Below are 23,481 nucleotides of genomic sequence, written 5' to 3'. Positions count from 1 at the left end.
ATTTATATATAAAAATACATTTTATTTTCATTTTGAAATAAATAAGTAAAATTGTTTAAGTTGCATGAAAAAATTGAAACAATGTGACCATGATTTTTACACACACCCACACAAATAATAATGAAAAAAAACACTCCCTAAATGCTGTTTAATGGAGAGATTTGTTTAAAAACGCTTTTAAACATAACTGTTTTAATAACTAATTTATAACACCTCATTTATTTTGTCTTGGTCATGATTACAGTACATAATATTTTACAAATATTTTGCAAGACACTAATATTCAGCCAAAAGTGCTATTTAAAGACTTAATTTGATGAATTAGGCAAGTCATTGGACAACAGTGATTTGTTTTGTAGTCAACTGAAAAAAACTACTACAATTTCTTTAGGCTAAAAATATTGGTCTTAGCAGTTTTAATTGTTTTTATATTTTTTATTTCAAGCAAAATAAAAAAAAATTAAATAAAATAAAGATGAAATATATAATAGAAAATACTGTGGAAAAATACCCTCTAATTAAACAGCATTATTTGAAAATAAATTCAAAATTACACAAGAGGGCTAATAATTTTATCATCTCAGACATGCAATAATCATACATTTTTCATATAGAATTATATATACATATTGGTCAAAGATGAGATGTCATAAGATGCATGCAACAAATAAAAATAAAAAATTGTGTTCATAAAATGAATACTCAATGTAAACAATAAGAGAAAATATATAATAGTTGTTTTCACATGACATTGATGACACGCAAAATTCAGATAGAGGACAGGAAGTGATTCTACAAAAGATTTGCGATCAGATCAAAATGTTTCTGTTTTATGTTGTTTCTAATTGTTTAAATCAGCTAAAATGAGAAATGCTGAACAGCTTTTTTAGAGTTTTAAAAGTTTTTGCTCAAAAAGGTGAAAGCTCAAGAAAGAAAAGGTGGCGTGTAAAAAAGATTTTTTTTCAGCGAATCCACATGTACAAACTTTTTGGAAAGCGATAAATCATTTGACTGCATTAATAAAGATTAAATACAGGCCTAGCTAAGTGTGTTATGTTAATGTGTTACATAAAAATCAGATACACCACTACAACTTCTAGAAGAAAAAATCTAGAAGACAAAATCTAGAAGAACATAAATAACATACCCTGCCATGTAATCGTTGTAATAAAATGTCCTTCTTGTTTTGCAATAATCCATGTCTTTACTGGCGTTTTTGCAGAATAGTCAACTATAACGTTAACATCAAGATGCGCAGCAGCGGTGAATGTTTGTTGATGGTAAGCTCATAGACCGAACAAAAAAAGAAATGCAACCCTTGTGACAAATAGCTATTATTGTGGAGCACTTTTCACCACTTAAAACAAAAATAATAATAATGTAGACTTAAGTTATGCGTCCACGCTTTTGTAAGCTTTCATCTGTTATTTCATGCTGTCTGGAAGATAAAACATTATTCGAAGAAACTGTAGTAATTTTTAATAAACATGTTTTTGACCCCCCTAGTGAAGTGTGTAATGTGTATAACTCTTTGTTGATGAATACTATAGAATACTGTAGCATAGTAAACTGATCTGTAATAATGCTGTAACATTAGTGTAAACTATAATGCATTGTGATGATTATAGAAAATTGATACCTATTAGATAATTTGTTTATTACTAATGTAACACAGCAACAATATAACTACTATGACAGTTTCATTCAAGTAATTATCTATAGTAAGCTTTAAAACACTATAGTATGTTTTCATGATAGCTTACAGTATCTACCGCCTCGATGACAGGCAAATATATTTTAGTTCAGTCGAAAAGTCGGCCCTCTTCATGATATAAGGATCATGCCCAACATATGTGGTTATTTTCTATTTATATCTCCCTTGAAATACGGTACAAATCCCAAAAATACAGACTTTTCTCTACAATATGTCTCCCATTCAGTTTATTACTTTCTGCCCTCCATCTGAATTCCCCATGTAAACAGAAGCATGTGATTGCAAACAACCTTCATAATAACAAAGTAACTACTTTAATGCTTACAGTTACTGTTTTATTTATCAGAATAAAATACATTTGACAAGATATATATATATATATATATATATATATATATATATATATATATATATATATATATATATATATATATATATATATATATATATATATATCTTTTAAAATTATATTTCTGCAGGCTAAGATATAAAAAAATTGAAATCAGCTTTATTAATTTATTTGTAAAAAAAATGGAGGAGCTGCAGTTGAAAACATCGATGAAAACCTCTGAACATGTTTAACAGATTTTGACAAAATAACTCGTTAGTACATAAACTTGTGTAACCTTTCTTCTCCCAGTACTCAAGAATCAGTGCCTTGTCACTCACTAGATCAAATCTGTCTGAAGATTGATGCTCAGTTCTACTGAATGAAGGTGACATTCCACGCTTGCAAGCACATCAAAAACACCAGCAAACCTGCAACTTCCCAAAACTTCCAACTTCTGACAACATCTTGGCTATCTGTATAAACGGTAAACAGCACATTAACTGCAGTGTCCTTGCGAGAGCATGGCATGCAGGACGGGTGTGTTATCAGTCTGGACGAGTCCTTGAGCTGCTCCAATGGCCCTGACCGGTCGCCTACTCCAGGTCCGAACGGCGTTCCTTCTTCCACATGGCTAGCCCCTCCCCTGTCCACTCCTGCTTTTTATTTGGTCACTTAAGGTGTGAGCATGGCCTCCATTCCCCTTTTTTCCAATCTCCGCTCAAATTTATTGGGTTCAGAAAAGGCCCTACTGTCCTTCTGCTGCTTGAAAATAGAGATCAGAGTATCCATTACTCCGACAGAGATGGATGCGGGTCCCGATGCATCGTCCCCATAACAAGGACATCAAAGAGAGGGACCCCCTCTTCCCAAGCTGACCCCCGCGAAGATCTTCTCGCTCTCCCCTCATTATGCCATTCTCTCATCGCCGTTTTGATATAAAACCCCCACTCTAGTCATGCTGTAGCCTAACTACACGGCCATCCCATCAACATCACTTTCATTACAAAACATGAGATGGCGGGGAGTCAAGGACGGGGTGGCAATAAATGAGGGTGGAATACATCTGGAATCATTGTCATACAGGTTAAGCATTATGCGAACTTCATTCAGGATTGGTAAATCAGCGGCCGGCCTGGAGCTCATAACCCATGGAGGTAATAAAGATACAGGCTGCAGAAAGGCCCTCGGCAGGCCAACCAACCAGAGATCGCCGTAACGCGTAGTGTGGACATCATATCGCAAGGCCGTGCCGGAATTAATTATGTGCCTACGCAAATGGGACGCCATCCACCGCTCTCTTCCTTTCAAAACCACTTGCTTGAGATAATAGTTATGTTAGGACGCTTGTAAAAAAATATTCCACACAGTTGGCCTGTTTTGAATTGATGTATGGGTGAAGGTTTAAACGGGATTACGGGAGCACAGAGGAGATGTTTTCGATGGGGGACTCATTTAATATAGTCATGCACCATTTGGTTGAGAAAATCTACTAGACTAGACATGTTTAAAGCCGCAAAAACATACAGCGGGAGAATGGGTGGAGGGGTTATAGGGTAGACCTATGCTAGCAAAAGGGATTGCGGTGATACTCACTGTGCGGGGCCAGAGGAACAGGGTGAGCAAAGTGCATGGGTCCCGGAACTGCAAGAGCTAGTGGCTCATCCGTATTACCGGACCGCTGGATGGCCAGATCAACCTCCTCGTCAGTAAGACCTGTATGAGGAAAACACAAACACATTTTTGATAACAAAACCTGATTTATTCAGTAATAAAACTAGTTTCTTTTTCCTTTATCTAATAATGTTAATTCATATCAAGTGAATGGCATGGTAAAATAAACAGCATCAAGTGAAATTAAAGAATAAATGGTTTGATAATAGTTCGAAAAATGTTTGGTGTTTGTTTCAGCAGTTTGAACAGGTTGCTTGTCTAACGATCCCCTTTCAAACTACTATTCGTTCATAGTAATATTGTATGAACACTTTTCATAAGACTATTGACATGTTTAATGGTCATCAGCATCTTAAATCCCATTTTTTTTTAACGTATGTACAGTTGAAGTCAGAATTATTAGCCCCGCTGTTTGTTTTCCCCATTTTCTGTTTAAGAGAGATTTTTTCAACACATTTCTAAACATAATAGTTTTAATAACTAATTTCTAATAACTGATTTATTTTATCTTTGCCATGATGGCAGTAAATAATACTTTACCAGATATTGTTCAAGACACTTCTATACAGCTTAAAGTGACATTTAAAGGCTTAACTAGGTTAATTAGGCTAACTAGGCAGGTTAGGGAAGTTAGGCAAGTTATTGTATCATGATGGTTTGTTCTGTAGATTACGGAAAAAAAAAATGCCTAAAGGGGCTAATGATTTTGTCCTTAAATTGATGTTTAAAAAATTAAAAACTGCTTTTATTCTTGTCCAAAAAAACAAATAAGACTTTCTCCAGAAGAAAAAATATTATCAAAAATACTGTGAAAATGTCCTTGCTCTGTTAAACATCATTTGGAAAATATGAAAAAAATCAAAGAGGGGCAAATAATTCTGACTTCAACGGTATATTGATATGTATTTATGTATGTATTATATCATCCTTGCATCAAATAACAAAAAACGTATTACGACTGCAGTGTCAATGAACATTACAGTAAATTTGAAGTTGTTCTCTCTTCTGGCTACAGTTATCAGTCTCGCATAACTTTTTCCTTTTTCCGAGTCTCGATAACACCATCGTTGAGTTTTTCTTTTATTACTTCATCAAATATGTTTGTAAAAATATATTTGTTGTACCACATAATTTTCTTGATTTTTTTTTATTGGAATGTTCAATAAGAGTAAAAAAACTACACAGAAAAAGTATTAATCCTATAACAACAAAAAGAAAACAGAACAAAGCAAAACAAAAAGAGAAACAAAAATTATGCCAGGGGTAATATAAATTACAATAGATCACTTCAAATCTATCTTAAAGCAGGGTCACACTGATCTACAATATAAAAGGTGAGATAGAATACAGTCAGCTGGGTATTATAGAAAAGAGACAATACTGTAAGATTCACATAGTGTTATTGATTTTAAAACTTTAACATTGCTGAAGGTAGAGATTGTATCCAAATAACATTTCAAATCTTTACAAAAAATTAGAAACATGGGCTTTATAGACAAAAATGTACATTTGTGTATTGTATATCATATTGTATGACATATATGTGCAAATTTTGCTAGTAAAGTGAATAGATTTAGTAATTATTTGTTGTACTCTCCCATTCACTGCGCACTAAATTTACCCAACTAAGACAACTTCCACTACTGAGAAACCCAGAAATGTGAAAAGAGTCCAAGGTGTGGCTTTGAGGCTCTGCCTTCTGTGACTTGAAAATTGTCTATTTCTTCTGTTCAGTCTGTCAAAGTTAGGCTTTTGTGAGTCAAAACAAACACTGTATAGTTGGTTTATATTAGCTACACAACTGCACTGTAATTCCACTGTTTTACTGTACTGTAATTACACTGTATTCAATTGTTTTATATGTTAGTACAGTAATGTTGCTTGCTTAAAAAAAGCTATCTTCTGTAAAAAGTGATATAAAAATAAATGTGATATGAATGATAAATAACAGAACACTTGCATACATCAAAATCAACATTATCAAATCTCACCACTTTTAATAAGGTGATTTTAGACATGTTTACTTCATTGCTGGATAGAAAACATGCAAATTATTTATCAAAATGGCACTATTAGCAGTGTGAGCAGTGAACATCACTGAGTCTACGGATCTTTATTTTGCTAAAAGCACCACAGATGATAATACCATGAATGTGCGTCATGTGATTGTAGATCTTTCTTTCAGTAAAGCAAAGTAAAAGTTATGTACCTTTGTCTTTTTTACAGGTTTTATTGTCTTTGCTTTTAATTAAAGCTTGCAATGTTGTAATTGGTAAGTGTATGATATTATGATCATGTTGTAACCTTCATCCAGTACACAAGAATCACTGCAATGCAATGACAAATACAAGATCAACCCTGTCTAAAGATTAAAGCTCAGCTCTACAGATACAAAAAAAACAGCATGGAAACCCCAGAAATGACTACATTTAAAAAAAAAGTGTAAAAGGACAAGAAAAATGATGATATAAATGGAAGTGTGTCCTTGACTGTCCTTTGCATATACCTGCACATAACTCCAAACATCAAAACTCTTGCTAAACTAGGTTAATGGCACTATAGGCGGCAGACTCAGACCAGGATGAGCCGTTCTGAAGGTCCAAAGCTCTGAGCTCCTCTCCATTACCGTCAGATCTGAAGAACAGAGCCTGTCCATTTCCTTCCGCTATATTTCCCCAGGTGGAGCTCAGCGGAACCCCAGACAGATAAAATGCATTATTTTAATTTCTTCATTGTAATGTAAATGTATTACATAATTTTGCAAATGCCAATATAATTTAATCTTCAGATCTTTTTTAATGATTTTAGTGGTGATTAAATTGCATAGAGGTCCCTGATGGAAAACGACAGGAGAGGGAAAAAAAATCTAATATTAATATTTCCTTTTGTGGAGAAAAAAAAAAGAAAAAAGAAAAGGGGCTGGTTTATTTCCAACACTGCACGCAGTCATTGGTCTGTGTCTTGTCTTGATTAAGCGACTCGATGCGGGCCTAAACACAGCGACGATGGGGACGCACGGCAACAAGAGACAGGAGAAATAGCGAGAAAAGAAAGACAGAGGCGGAAAAGGCCTGTTAGTAGAATGTACTTGTGCTTTGACATTTAATGAAGACATAAAAGCGAGGAAAACATTATGGGCTTCCTCCACAATTGGCACATAAAACCCAAATGCTTTAACATCTCCATTAAGAGCCGAGGGTTTAAAAAGGCTCCAGTTTCTATTAAACTGTAAGTTACACGTATCAATTTAATAAATCTACTGTATCCTGCAACACTCACACACTCCCTCTGACCTTTGTTTGTCCACACAGTAGACTGGAGTGTGTCACGTCTGTCATTGCGTATTTAGTCTCTCTCTTGCGCTCTTGCTCTGTTTACTGGAGATATTCCCCCGGGCATCGCACTACTCTATTCCACATGCTTTCATACGGCACGGCTGCCTGCCAGAGAGCCAAAAGGCTGAGCTTTGCTCCAAATTGAGCTGTTTAAAGAGCAGACAGCAAGCTGTTTTTGCGCTGTAATACACACATCATAAATGTGGCAAATGCCAGTGCCACATGTGCTTAAATAGAGCGGAGAGAGCTGAGAGCTTGGCAGAAAACAGAGTCTGAGCCTGTTCAGCCCTGTCTGCTGTCTGCTGGGTATGAAATCACAGTCACACTTCATAGAGCCACACTAACAGCACCGCAAAAACAATACAGGAGCACACAAACGCAGCAGAGGTATTGATGCATGGATTATTACACTGCTGCATTTTGTGGGTTTCTGATAAAAGTTTTAATTCATATAAAAGCAAGAGAGTTTAATTTGAAGTTTTTACTTTAAATGTTTGTTTCATACAAAAATATTGATGCATTTATTTAAGACAAAAAAGATTCATTAAAAAATCTAATAAAATGTATTTATTTAACCTAGTGATGACATAAATATAGTAAGCTAAGTGTTTAGAGGCAAGAAATATTCATTTAAATGATGACAATCATATCAGTTAATGTCCATAATAAAAAATAAAGCTAAAAAGTGTCTTTGAGTGGCTTTTATAAAACCGCATGGAAAAATGCATTGTTAAAAAAAAAGGTTTAAGAAAATAAAAAAATCATAATATAACTAATATATCAGTTATGGTTGAATGATATTGGAAAAACCTGATATTGCAATGATTTATTTTTCTGCTATAAATATTGTGATATTAATACAGTTTCACAAGATAGATTGAATAACACTATTTGACTATTTTTGGGGAGACTTGCAGCATCCAAGTACAGAGATTAAATAATCACAATGAGGGAAAAAAATACTTTCTTACTTTGCTTTGTCTTGTTTCTAGTTCAAATATAATATATATATATATATATATATATATATATATATATATATATATATATATATATATATATATATATATATATATATTTAAAAAAAAAAGGGAAAAAATATTGTTTCGTTTTTACCGTCAGAAGAAATCAGGGTGAGTGTAATAGTTTTCGCTTTGAAATGTAGATATTTGGACTAAAAACAGGACAAAAATTCAAAGTAAGAAATGTTGTTTTTTGTTTGTTTGCATAAATCACATAAACAACATATAAATACATTGATTAAACACAATTCTATGGTTCCTGGTCAGCTATAATTCAGACTCAACATTGCATATCTTTGCGGATATACACATTGTGATATCAATGATAAAACAGTATATTGTGCAGCCTTGGTAATACAGAAATATTAGCTATATAAAAATTACTCGTTAAGAAATTCACAAAATGTATCACCGTTTTTTTTTACAAAAAAATTATTAATGCTTATCAATTTTTTTATTCTGTTCATGTGCAATACTAACTAGATATTTAGATTATTTTCATCTTTATTTGCAGTATTTTGTGTTAATGAATATGTGAATTATGAAACTGCCACTATGTTGTTGATGATTTTTTTTGTGCACTGGTATGTTTTATACAGTGTTCAACATAAATGAGAACACCCCATTTTGAAAATAAATATTTTTATCCATTTCTCAGTGAATATAGGTAATATATTTTGGAGCATTTGAACAAAACAGATTTGTTAAACAGATAAACGTATTTAAATAATATTTTACTCACTAAACATCTTTAGAAAAAGAAAGATATTGCATTTAAATTAATGTGAAATATTGGGGGGGGGGGGGATTACAAAGAACACAATTTCAACAAAATTTGAAAAATCTCTTGAATTTTCCTCTTTTTCAACTGTTTTATTTAACAATGTTCCCTAACATATAAATTTGGGTGTACTCATATTTGTTGAGCACTAAATGTCTGTTATTATATGCTGTATTAATGTTAATTGCATTGCAATTAAACAAATACAATAAATAAAAATAATTAAAATCAATACACAATACAAAAACTATACAATATTAATATTTACAAGAGAATAATTACTGAAACACCACGTGACACAGAAAACTGTAACAATGATAATGGCAGCAAAAAATTAAGCTTTAAAATTACAGAAATATAAGTTGTGATTCATCACTATTAGATTAATATTTCAGTACATAAATTTGTTTCTGATCAAATAACAGTAGGCCTGGTGAGAACAAGAGATTTCTTTTAAATAAATAAATAACCAGCTAACTCTTAACTTCTTAGCGTGAACCTGCAGCCTTGGCTAAGCTATAACCTCTATTTCATGTCCTCTTTAGATTACCTAGTTATTTAACAGTTTATGATGGTTTTTAAATGACCTCATAAAAAAATCGGTGCGAAAACCTCTAAATCCTGCAAAGTTTCCACTTGAGATAGCAGGAGGACGTAGCAGCAAAATGTTAACGTCCAGAATTTATGACAGCAATCCCTCTACATATAACCATATTCTCCCTTACTGTCAAGAATGATATTAACAAAATTTACGCCGCCACCATTTTCATTTAAAATGACCACATCGAGCCCGTTTTACCACTCTCGTGGAAATCTCTAGGCTGAGGTCAAAGTTAAAAGGAAGGCGGCTTCTGCACTGGAGGTTGAAATGGCCCTGAAAAACGTTGAATAATTTAAGGCAAATATTGGTCATCCTGTCTTGCGTGGCATTCAAAGTGCCAGGAAGCAGCCATGGCCATGTGCTGAGCTGGTGCAGTCAGCCTGTACTGTCCAATAAGCAATAATGTGTCCCTGGACTCTATTCATCTGACCACACCAGACTGCATGGTGGCAGACTATTGAATGAGACTTAGAGGCCCCCCTCTCATTTCCTCCCACTCACCTCGCCGTAAAGACGCTCTCAGGAAGTTCACGTTTTTCGGGAGTTCACCTCCAGAACGAGTGGCTCGCTTTCTAAGGACGTAATGAACAAATATGTACATATTTGTAATGTCATTTGAATTCTTAAACGGCACCCCCACCTGCGCAACTACAAAGGGGGTCCGAATAAGATGCATGCAAATTCATTGAACGCGTTTGCTTTTCTTTCTGGTTTTCGGACTCACTCAGCCGTTTTGTCTTCTCTGATGCCTTTATTACAAAGAAAATAGGACGACAAATGAAAGACCTTTGAGATCCAATTTAAAAAAGGACAACAAGAGTGGATTTAACATATAAAAGGGAAAAAGGACACCAAAAGCAAACACGAAATTTATTACACTTTTCAAAACCTGTGGAATGACCCCTCAGACCTCTATTTCAGATCGACCTGCCGGTAGATGAATTTATTTTAAGACATAAATTACATCTAATGACGACACCGTAAAAGAAAAAAAATAAGAACAATAATGGAAAGCTATTCTGTATTTCATTATACTGTATTATTTGGTGCACCTGATACATGCAGAGCCTGTTTATGAGTCACCATATTAGCAGATGCTCAGTCGAAGCATTTGCTTTGACCTTGCCATTCTCATTGGGGCATGAAATTACGGTGGTGGCACCACGATATTACAGCTATAAATACTGTAAACTGCATATCTGGGCTACGTTTTCTATTGTCTTTCAACATAAACCTGATCGGTATTTATTTAAAGGAAAACCCATTGCTCTCTGGATTATTTATGGCTCTATTTTCTGGCCTCTTATTTTCAGGATGTTTTTTTTTTTTCACCTTTTTTTTTTTTTTAAGGAGTGATGAGGCGACTCATCCAGCCATAAAGTGCAGTTCTCCAATTTTGGTACTTTATAGGGCAGGAACAAGCTCACAGGGACAATTATAAAATTGCTTACTTAAAGGTGGATGCTCTTTTTTTCAGCCAGCCAACTAGACAGCAAGGTTATTTTAGTGAACCATAACTAAATCTAAAGACAAAAATATTTGGTTGAAAAAAAAAAATCCCAATAAACGAAAACCTACAACTTAACAAAATGAACAACAGTCCATCAAATAAACTAATAATTAGCAAAAATAAAAACAAAAATCACTTTGAGAATTTATAAGCTCATTCTGTGGTGGACAATCTGAACTGTGCAGGTTTATAAATGTGTATTATGTATTATTTATATATATCTATATCAACATAAACATGTTTGAACTTCTTTATTTGCCGAAAAATGTAAGGTAGGCATGTTCCTCTACATATAGTGTGATCTTTAATAAGAAATTGTTTTATCAATTAGTACTTAATAAATTTTTACTTTTATTAGTTAAATTTGTATGGTTTTGAATTCAGTGATTGTACAAACTATTATTTTACTTTATTACTAAGAGGTTTGCACAAGAGTTAATGTACACTATCTGACAAAAGTCTTGTCGTCGATTCCAGTTGTAAGAGTAACAAATAATAACTTGACTTCTAGTTCATCATTTGGAAAAGCGGCAGAAGGTAGATTTTTCAGATGAATCATCTGTCGAACTGCATTCCAATAATCACAAATTCTGCAAAAAAACTATTGGAACCCGCATGGACCCAAGATTCTCACAGAAATCAGTCAAGATGGTGAAGGAAAAATCATGGTTTGGGGTTACATTACATTCAGTGTAAAGGCATGATATCTGCAGAGTGGATGGCAATATCAACAGCCTGCGGTATCAAGACATTTGCGCTGTCCATTACATTACAAACCACAGGAGAGGGCATATTCTTCAGCAGGATAGCGCTCCTTCTCATACTTCAGCCTCCACATCAAAGTTCCTGAAAGCAAAGAAGGTCAAGGTGTTCCAGGATTGACCAACCCAGTCACCAGACATGAACATTATTAAGCATGTCTGGGGTAAGATGGAGGCAGCATTATAGATGAATCCAAAGAGTCTTGATGAACTCTGGGAGTCCTGCAAGGACACTTTCAGTGTCATTTCAGATGACTTTATTAATAAGTTATTTGAGTCATTGCAGAGATGTATGGATGCAGTCATCCAAGCTCATTGGAGTAATACACAATATTAGTTCTTTTTCCACTGCACCATGACTTCATATTCAATACTGTACATTATTTCTGTTAAGTGACAAGACTCTAGTCTAAGCAAAGTCAAACCTTACTGTTTTAATTAAATCATTCAAAATCAAAGCATGATCATATTTTATTTAGGTAAATAAGCATAAGCTAGAGGCCTTTGCCTTTCATATAAGCCACTTCTGATGTTAAAAGATCAACTAAAAGTTTTTTGTTGTTCCTAAAACTAATACTATCAAAACTGATACTAAAACTAAAACTAAATTTAAACGTGTTAAAAAAATAAAAATAGTAAACCATTAATGAAACAAACTAAATCTAAACTCAGTGAACAGCAAATTAAAAACTAGTATCAAAATAAAAAACTTATAAAAAAATGCAAAACTAGCAACCTTCCTAGGTAGGGAGACCGCTTTGGGAATATTACTTACAATAATCCCACATTGAACAACGAGAAAAATACCTCAGCTCATAAAGATGGAGGTCACCGTAAGCGTTTCTGTGAGATTTCACATGTCAAGTCCATGTCCCACATGATTGCATGTCTTAAATAATGACCGTTCTCATAGCGTATTCATTTATGTATTAAAAAAAGAGAGAGAGAGAGAGAGAGAGAAACAGAGAGAGAGAGAGAGAGAGAGAGAGAGAGAGAGAGAGAGAGAGAGAGAGAGAGAGAGACTGGTCATTTTCCTGCTTTATCGCCTTCTCCTGATGACAAAGTGAAAAGCAGCTGGCCTAGGTGGCGCAGTGGAGTAATTTATAACCACATCAATCCCTTTGTCTTCTAAGCAGGCCTTGGTCATTGCCATTTCTGTCCAAGAGGTGAGTCGCATCACCTTACTTGCAAACTCTTTCCTATTAACATCAGGGATGATGAACCATTTCTTCACCTTCATGGCGTGAGCGCATTACACCTGCAGTGTCCCTCATGGCCCTTTGAGCATAATGAAACGACTATAGCAAGAGCACCGCTGAGGTCAGACCACACGTAAAGTAAGGGTAAAGTCTTAAACTCCTGACTTTATCAGTGGAAAAAACTGCATTGCATCCCTGATTACATGCTAAATGAAGGACAGTAAATTCTGTACCGCTGCCAACTAGCAGTCAGCTGGAAAAATAAATATATAAATAAATAAATAAATTCAGCTGGCACTTTTTAAGATAACAACGTATCAGTGCGTGCACTTAATTTTTAGAGATTTCCCCCGAGTGAAACACAATTTAATGTTGTTTATAATTAAAATATCGTTTATTAGAGGCAAAACGTGTGAATGTGTGTATGCTTAACTACCTGCTGTCGAGTGCACACACAACACAGTAAGCAGCCGTTGACACGGAGCGTGTTTTTGTATTCCACTGCGCTGCTTTTTACATTGATTTTCTATGTAAACTAGCATTAGATGGACACCTTCGACCGGTGCGTCTGCATCTTGAATCCATTGCAATGTCATGTGCATGAAACAGCTCTTTAAAAACACGGTACTTAACTTTTAAAAACAAAAACATGTCACTTTTTTGCCATTTGACAGCATTTCTTGGCAAATCAATGACTTTTTAAGTTAAAGATGACTCAAAGGAAAATGAAATGAGTCAGAGATCAGTTGTTGAGAATGAACTTGAATTTGGCCGACACCGGAAATAAATGATTTGACTTTATAACTTAAAAATAAGAAATTATTTAGTTACAAAAAACATGAACCCCCATGGCAGCACTTGGGTTCATTTTATGGGTTCATACACTATTGAACTATTCCTTTAAAGATGAAGTAATGATGTTTTTGTGAAGACAGTGAATTAAAGGTAATAATGTTAAAGTATAAAGTAAAGCAACCTATAAGGTAAATGACATTCAGTTTTTTGCACAGACCAATCATTTGCTGGATGAGATTGGAGCCACATACTATTTTTCGGTCACACTTTACAATAAGGTTCATTAGTTAATGTTACATAATGCATTTACTAACATTAACTTACAATGAACAATACATTAACTACAGTTTTTGTTCATGTTGGTTAACATTAGTTAATGAAAATGCAGTTGTTTATTTTGAGTTCATGTAAACTCACGGTGCATTAGCTAATGTTAACAAGCATGAGTTTGGATGTTAATAATGCATTAGTAAATGTTCAATCATGATTAATAAATGCTGTACATGTGTTGTTAATGATTAGTTCATGTTAGTAAATGCATAAACTAATGAACCTTATTGTAAAGTGTTACCTATTTTTCTTTAGTTTGCCTCTCAAAGTGATAGTAACCACTGTCCTGCATTTAAAATATTTCCAAAGATTTCAGCTTTCACCTAAAATCTTTTTTTTTATGTTCTTTAATGTAGATTAAAAAAAACACCTTGCATGGCCTGCAGGCGAGTTAATTAACAGAAAATGTTCATTTATTGGTGATCTATACAGTTGAAATCAGTATTATCAACCCCCCTGATTTATTAGCCCCCTTGTTTATTTTTTACCTCAATTTCTGTTTAACGGAGAGATTTTTTCAACACATTTCTAAACATAATAGTTTTAATAACTCAGTTAATTAACAGAAAATGTTAATTTATTGGTGATCTATTGCTTTAAAGGTCAATAGGTCACAGGCCAGCAGTGGTTTAAAACTACAAATACTCAAATTACTGTTATTGAGAAGTTTTTCTCAGGAATTGTAATTTACTAAGTTGTTTAAAAATGTGTACTTTTACTTTCCCTTGAGTACATTTCTGTGCTGTATTGGTGCTTTTACTCCGCTACTTTCCTTCAACCTGCAGTAACTACATTTTTATTGTTTATGGGCATTAGGAAAGTCAGTCCTGTGATTCCTGCTCAACCAAATCACCTATAGAATGTAAATCGCATCATAACAAACTACCTCAAAACATGTGCAATTTATAATTGCAGCAAACTGTTTGGAAGCATTAAAATTGTCCAAGTAGATTTCCAAAATCTTTTACACGCATTGACCCAGAGACTGTTTATGATGGATGCTTACTGTATCATGACCAAAATGTCCTTAAACACCCAGCAACCACCAGACGTCAAAATGATGTTAGATTGACGTCGCACCTTAACGTTGTGGGGACTTTGCATTTTGTTTGGAAGTGAAAATCGGGTTGACGTCAGAACTCAACATCAGGCCAATGTCCAACCTAAAATCAACCAAATATCAACGTCTATGGATGTTACAGCTTGACTTTGTATAGACGTTACCACTATGACATCTATCAGACATTGGATTTTGGTTGCCATGCCTGACGAATAATTGTCAGTTTTTGACCTCATTGATTTAAGATGTTGGCTTGATGTCGGATTTTGGTGCACTTTCCAACACAACCAAAAATCAAACAAATACCAACTTCATTTGACGTTGTTATTGGTGATCAAAATAACGTTGTCCTTAGGAACTGGCTAGACATTAAATTTTGGTCACCTGACATCATGACCTAAATCTAAACTAATATTAACGTCTTATGACCTTGTGTCCCTGCTGGGCAATAACTAAATGAATTACAGAATGTTGTGTTTACACGCATCCACAAATTACATGTAAATTCATCTACTCTTGAATACTTTTAAAAGAGCTACTTTTTACACATACTTTGAGTAGTATTTACAACAGATAATTTTACTATACTTGCACAAAATTTTTAAGCATATAATGGCACTTTTACTTAAGCATGATTTTTTAGTACTCTTTCCACAACTGCAAGCCAGTCAGTTTTATAAGAAACATACTATGCTATTTGACCGCTGTATTTGTTTTTCAAAATAAATAATGTTGCACAAATATTTTGCATAACTTATAATCATTGTATTATACTAATTATTAATGATTATTAAGTTATATTATATAATATGCATTAATAGCCACAACAACAATAAAAATTCTATATTCAATACATTTCATTTTGGTGTCCAAATAAATTTAAAATGGGTGATTTTATAAACATAGAAAACAATGTTATGCTTTATTAATAAACATAATAATTAAGTTTAAAAAAGTTGAAAGAGTAAAATATATGAAAATAAAATGGCAAAATATAAAATTGAAATAACGCTCTATAAATATTCAGCCTAACATATATACTTATGTAAAACTACAAAAACGACATGCTTATTCTGGCCATTTTTAATTGATTAAAAATATATTACTGACAAATAGGTCACCTAATGGTTTGAACAATAGTGTCATGGTAAAAAGATTGAAAATTGCTATTAATTACTATTTTGGGCTACAAGCATTAAATCATTAGATAGACTTTAAATAGACTTGAAATAGACTAAGAACGTTAAATTGACTTTTAATTTGTGATTAAAAAGACATTTGCTCTAAATAACCAGGACAAATTTATTGTTTATAATGTTACATTTTAGTGGGTGTTTTCTGTAAGTTATGGAAAACACAAACAGAAACTGGCCAAAATAAAATGAAGAAAAGCTTGCTCATAGCACTTCAATGCTTAATACCGTCATTTTGGAAATGCTGGGTAAAATGACACGCGCTCCAGTAATAAGGCAGTGATTACATGCAACCACCTTTCCTTAAGGACAGCTCATACACTTAAAGCAAGCCAAGATAATAAGTACATATACACCCACATGTGGAAAGCCCAATCAAAGAGTGATGTAACGATGCTATTCAGTCATTCACAATTTACACTGTTAAAATGACCTTCTTAGAAAACATTAGCGCATATCTCTGAATGCCTATACCGAGACCAATCACATTTCCCCTTGAAAAGACAGAGAGACAGAAATACTGAGAGAAAGACAGGGCTGGAAATCATGGAGGTCTCCTTCAGCGTGGATTAGAGCAGAACGGCATGTAAATAATACGTGTAGGAGAGATTGTTGTGTAAAGACGCTGCAACATGTAATCAAAGTGCTTCCTATTTTCCCCTTCATCAGCTGCCCGACACTACGGCTGCTGCTGCTGGAATCCAATTTAACTCCCCACGCCACCAGAAGATGCTATTGTTTCATTTTATGGGGGCTTTGACATTTCTCATCATTAATATAGAGCAAAACTGGAAAATATTTACATAAATAAAGCATTAAACTGGATTAGAAATTAAGATGGATGTATGTTTGGGTGTCTTTGTCTGTGGGGGGGGTGTATGACCTGAAATCTGATCTCTGATCTTTGTAACATCCATAACGCTCCTCTCTTTCTTACATCATGTCAGACAGATTAACTACATCACTCCATAAATTTCACTTATACTGGGTCTCAACCTATTAGTGCCAGTGCTGTGTTTTAATATCGGTTCTTTTAATGAGTTTGAGTCAGTTTATTATGACTGGTTTGAACTTTATTTTGTATTTTTCATGTTTGCCATTTTTCTAAGAATTTCTGTAATTTATATTAGTTATTTTATGTATATACAGTTGAAGTCAGAATTATTAACCCCCTGAATTATTATCCCTCCTGTTTATTTTTTTACAACACATTTCTACAAATAATAGTTTTAATAACTCATTTCTAATAACTGATTTATTTATTTTTGCCATGATGACAGTGCATAATATTTTACTACATATTTTTAAGACACTTACAGCTTAAAGTGACATTTAAAAGCTTAACTAGGTAATATTTCTATGGCAATTAGCAGAAACGACTGTTTAGTAAAATATTTACTTAAATTTCTTTGTTGATTTTTTGTATTTTTTATGTTGATTTTAGTAAAAAAAAAAAAAATATATATATATATATATATATATATATATATATATATATATATATATATAGATATAGATATAGATATATATATATATATAAGGGGAGTCAAAATTAATTGTTTTGTTGATGCACCTCAATACAGACGTGAACAATTCGGTATCGGTTCAGTAACAATCATAACCGGTGATACATATGCATCACATATGCGTTAAATGGAGGTAGCTTAAAAAAAAATCCAAAAAAAAAGAGAGCTGTAAAATTTCTCTGTGTCTATATTTGTGGCCCCTTTGACCTGCTAGCATGAACAGTTTATCTCCTCTTGGCTTATTTCGGCTGTTACGAAAATAACGTTACTAGTGGATCCAGACACGATCGTGTTTGCAGAGTGAGTTTTCTCCACCGTCGCCATCTATAATGGACCAGCTGATCGATGTGGCTGTTTAACATCGACGTCTGTCTCACTGTTTGGTGAACAGCGCCAGAGCCATGCTAAATAAATTATCATAGTGTGAATGGAAAGCATCATCAACGCACCGAGATATCAAATTGAACCGAATCGATGGCATGAAAATCATAACCAAACCATGAGACCAGTGTATGTTCACACCCCTTAAAGATTAAAAAAATATTAAATAATAAAAGAAAATTAAGTTTGTGAATAAATAAATATTTGTAATTATTTCAAATATTATAATAGATGATATCAACAATTAACTTTGATTAAATAATTGCGAAAATACTATAAAACATTTATAACATATGCTAATTGATTATCATAATAATAAAATAAAATAATTATATAATTATAATTATTAATTGCAACATAGTTTTTGCAAGGGGAAAAAGTACATTAAGGGAATATATGCCGATGGAAGTAAATATCTGCAGCGGTGTTCTTTACTCATCTCGAACTTCACGACAATAAACAGTACAGTACCACTGCTTCCTATTTCATCCCTTCAAATGTCTCAGGCTATAAAACCAACCAATATCAAACGAAATGCAGTTATAAAATAACAGCTTCTAGCCTATATTCCTCATACTCCTTCATTTTGAGAGCGGTCTATTCTTCACCCACAGTATTGATCGCTTTTAGCTTAAAAGTGATTTACTGTAATAATGCCACTTTAATAATATTACAGATAATGCTAAATGATATCCAGAATAATGCGAGTTAAAAGGAACACATTTCTGGTTTGGGGCTGATGAAGGGGTACAGAAGGGTTATGGATGAGGCTGAGGGTGTACTGTACATTCATATGACCAAAAATAGTACACAAATAAATTGCGGAAAGCCTCAGTCATTTTGAAACGTAAGATAAAATCAAGAACAAACGGTTAAAAAAGCCACTTTAATGTATATTACAGACAAAACTGTAATATACCAAACCCAATCAAGATGAGTACATCAACAATTACCGCTGGAGTATTTGTTCCTGCATTTAGCATTTATTACAATGACCTTGGCTTAACCTCATGCCTAATTAATAGGTATTAGCTATAAACAGCAAAAAATGAAAGGTCACCTTCATAACCACTGATCCGTCATTTCAGCTGGCGCGTTTAAGGCAGACACGCTTTATTATGAACGACGTTAATCAAATTAAATTTTCAAGCAAACTCCAAGAATGGCCTGGAAAACACTGCAGGAACAACAGACAGAGCAGCGCGTTGAAATTGCTTCTGTGAGCTCAGCAGGGCACTGGGAAAATGGTAAATTTCAGGAGAAATTTAATAAGGAGAAATTGGCTTAAGATTACTCAGCACTTTGCTTCTAGATTAGTCTCCCTCCTACCCTTCAAATTGCACGAGTTGCTTTCAGAGTGATACAACATTGTGACATAATTACATTGTTGAAGGTGAGGCTCAGTAGAAATGGCTCGGTGCTGACACAAGACCATTTTACCAGCACATGCAAATTTACAGACGGCTCACTTTAAAGCCTGCGCTCCTCTGTCATTTGAGCGACTAGTCGAAACGAAAAACCGTTTGCATGTTGACAAAAGGCTGCTGATTGCCATCCACAATTAAAACAAAGGGTCATTGTGACTTTAATCTGAAACCTCTCCTTAAAAACAGGCTCACAAATCATTCCTAAATTACAGCAAGGCACTGCAGGTGAATAGGGAAAGAAGAAAAAAGTTGACTTTATTAAATATTCATCATTTACTCACATTTGACCTTGACACACTTGTCAAACCAGTTTTTTTTTTTTTTAATAAATTTTTTTTCTGGTAAAAACATAAGTAGATGTTTTAAAAGAATATTGAAACCTAGTAACCATTGACTTCCATGATATTTTTTACACTGCTATGGATGTCAGTGGTTACCAGTTTATCATTCTTCAAGTCAAGACTGAGTAAATGATGACAAAATTTTCATTTTTGGGATTAACTATCCCATTAAGTAGTGCAAACTTTTTCATTTTTCACACTTTTGAAAAGGTTATACTTAAATATGCAAATGAGGTACTTTTTAGTGAAATATGCACTCGTATAAATTTCCAGCGCAAAAACCTGAAAAGTATATGACTTCTGGTAGGGCTGAACAATATATCGCTGCAGCATCGATGTTGCAATGTGTGAATCTAGAGAATCAAGATTCAAGTTAATTTAAATCATTTAAACACAAGACAACATAAAGCTTTAAAAATTAGATTAGACTTGATTGATTGGGTTTACATATTTAAACAATAAAGACACTGTTTACATTTGATTGTTGAATTTCTATAATCTTAAGGCTGATTTATACTTCTGCGGTAAGTAATCGATGGGATTCACTGTGATTTCCTTGCGTGTTGTCATGCATTTATACTTCTGCGTGATGTTTGTGTTGCTCTGCAATAACACTTCTAAAATGCTATATCTGCCAGCAGGTTTTTATGTTCCTCAGTGTCGAGTGTCTTTGCGGGTGTTTTGTTTTTTCCGAAAGCTACCTTAATGTACAAGTAGCAATAACTTGTTTATTTTGAGGTGGAATCCGACAGACATGCAACAACATTATTCATAAGGTACAGTAAACATAAATCAAAACTTTCCAGCTGGAGACAGGTTTGCGTAGCTCTCGACTCCACCCATTCATGTCAGCGCTACCAAGCTGGCTAATCACAGAGCTTGTGCCACACGTCATCGTGATGTGTAGTTACATTTTTTGAGAGGTGCGTGCCAGTGTTGCCGTCAGCCACAATGAGGGGTATGCAAACGCACGAAGGAGACACCGAGAGGAAGACATGCGATTTCAAGCAGATTATCACTCGCTTGCGGGCATCCAGGAGTCTCTATGCATTTGTACTTCCGGGAGACTTGGGATGTCTGAATATCACATTTAACAACTATAGTGAGACGCGATCGAGCGGTATATCCTTGATAAAGTGTCCGACGTGCACTGCTCACTGGAGCTCAGACGAGCGCATGACAGTGTGTGTGTGGTCATGAGATGTGCATTTTCAGCGGAAGGACAGAGGGCTGTTCAGAAATGCTACAGTAGGTAAAACACGGTGTGTCATTTTCATACTAAAACGTATAAGTGTAAACGAGGCCAAGTGTTATTTTTCGCGAGCAGGTTTGCGACCGGGGTGGGGCGGAGGAACGGCGATGCCGGCTCAGCATCGTGTTGTCTATTGGCCATCGGCGATGGATGATGGTATCGTCTATCAGCATAGCCCTAATACTGATACTAACATCTAAAAAAAACTTTATTTTAATTTCATGGGACCTTTACAGTTTTTAAAAGAGAATTTTGGGAATCTCTTTTAGTCACTCCACAGTTATGAAAATAGTGAAAGCTGTATTAGGATATTTCTATGTAAAACCCTTTAAGATATGCAATAAAACTTTAAAGTTTAGCGTTAAGGGTGTGTATTCTAGGGTTAGGGTACATACATAACATATGCATTGTAATTGAAATCTACAGAAACAAATATATGGTATTTGTATTGTTATTATTATTATTTTAATAAAAGGTATTATTATTACACAAGGTATTATTATACACCTACAAATTGATATGGTGCATGAAAGATATAGTAAAAGTGTTTTTTGAATATTTTCTTTAAAATAGACTAAAAATAAACACTGACAGTGTTTTTGCAAGCAGTCTCTCGCCTTAATTAAGCTGTTTGACTGATTCTCTGATCATCCCATCGGGAACGTCCAATGAATACTTGTCTTTTTCAATGTTTAGCATATTTTCATAACTACATGACAAGGGCCAATATCGCAGCCAAGTCGTCCTCGGGGTGCAAGCAGCTGCGTCCCACCCAAAATTGCATGAGCGAGCAGAGCAAACGAAAGAAATGAAACTTGAAGCATTGATGAGAACTCGTCCGCTGTGCCTGTAAACAGCTTTGTGTTCAGAGTTATATCAATAACCTCTCGGTTACAAGGGTCGGTAATTAAAAGGCTAGTGACCTGGAAATAGTGTCCCCGTTCAAAGATCTCCAAATGTCCGCATAAAAAATACAACATCAAATTAGAATAGCAATAGCACAAGGCCGAGTCTTCCAGCTATGGATCTATTGATGTTCAAACGCACCCTTGGGGCACATTGCCATGATAGTCCTGAGTTCACTGTGTTCCCCATTAGAACCTGCTTTCGCTGTTTCGAGAGGTCAAAGTCAATCTAAATAGGCATTATACACACAGACAAAACAGATACATATACACTGATGAATGTGCCTATAAACTAAATAAAAACTAGCTAGTGTCCAAAGACAGTTCGCAATTTTTTTTTTTACATTAAAACAAAAATACACTATAAATAGAAGTATTAATTTTGAATAATTTGATCTCCTCTGTATACTGTATACACACGCACATAAAACAAATCCAATAAACAAGATGAGACTTTTCAATAAGGACTCAAAATGAGAAATGATTACTTTGCAACTAGCTGAAAGGAGATATGTTTAAAGCTATAAACTAGTTCTTTTTATGAATGCAGGTTGAAAAAAAAAATTAGCAAAAGATTATTTAGTGCTTGTCAATACCACCTAGTTTTGCATTTAGGAGAGGTCATAGTCAATCTAAATATATATTACAAAGCAAAGTGCCTGTATGATTTATAAATAGCACAAAATCTTTAGACTAAAAGTTTAAGAGGACATTCATTCATTTTCTTTTTGGCTTATCACTTTATTAATCTGGGGTCGCCACAGTGGAATGAACCACCAACAAGAGGTTTGTGGAAGTTTGTGGAATTGGTGCAACTCAAGTACATCTCTCAATAAAGTAGAAAGTTTTTCCCTATAAAACATCTGCTCTATAAAAAAAGTATATACAGTACAATAAAACAATGTAACATCATAAATAAAATAATAATGTCTCATTTGTTATTGTTTGATAATGACTTAACTAACAGGAATAAAAAATGAAACTAATCTTAAATTAATAATTTTATGAATACATATGTTCCTAAATGAAAAAAATATATATTTACACATCTATTATGCTTATCATTTATATATATATATATATATATATATATATATATATATATATATATATATATATATATATATATATATATATTCACTGATAACTAACATTTAATCACCTCATACCACTAAACCTGTCAATAACCTAAAAATGTATGCCACCAACAAAGGCAACAAAATTGTTTTGTAATATATAACGTCTTTTGAAAGTTTAATGTTATTTAATGATTAATATAGAGTGTAGGTGACATGGTTGCTCAGTGGTTAGCACTGTCGCTTCACAGCAAGAAGGTCGCTGGGTCA

At 34.0% G+C, this 23,481-nt stretch overlaps 1 protein-coding gene across 7 annotated transcripts in view; it reads right to left on the bottom strand.

Annotated features, from left to right (window-relative positions):
* The window catches only part of pex14 (peroxisomal biogenesis factor 14), a 121,077-nt gene that overhangs the window by 39,190 nt on the left and 58,406 nt on the right, over positions 1–23,481 (bottom strand). For 6 of the 7 annotated variants that reach the window (XR_015523717.1, XR_015523718.1, XR_015523719.1 and 3 more), the window contains one exon: positions 3,639–3,758. Coding sequence is in view for 3 of the 7 variants with exons in the window: in XM_087307306.1 (XP_087163432.1) it covers positions 3,639–3,758 (120 nt within the window). In the remaining 4 variants the exon portion in view is untranslated. Of the gene's footprint in view, positions 1–3,569; positions 3,759–23,481 lie in introns of all 7 variants that reach the window. The other variant, XM_087307309.1, reaches the window with a different exon arrangement.

The sequence above is a fragment of the Danio rerio genome, chromosome 23 (assembly GCF_052040795.2).
Source record: "Danio rerio strain M-AB ecotype USA chromosome 23, GRCz13ab, whole genome shotgun sequence".
Classification (NCBI taxonomy): domain Eukaryota; kingdom Metazoa; phylum Chordata; class Actinopteri; order Cypriniformes; family Danionidae; genus Danio; species Danio rerio.
The sequence above is the reverse complement of the archived record's forward strand: the minus strand, read 5'-3'. Positions and strand labels throughout refer to the sequence as shown.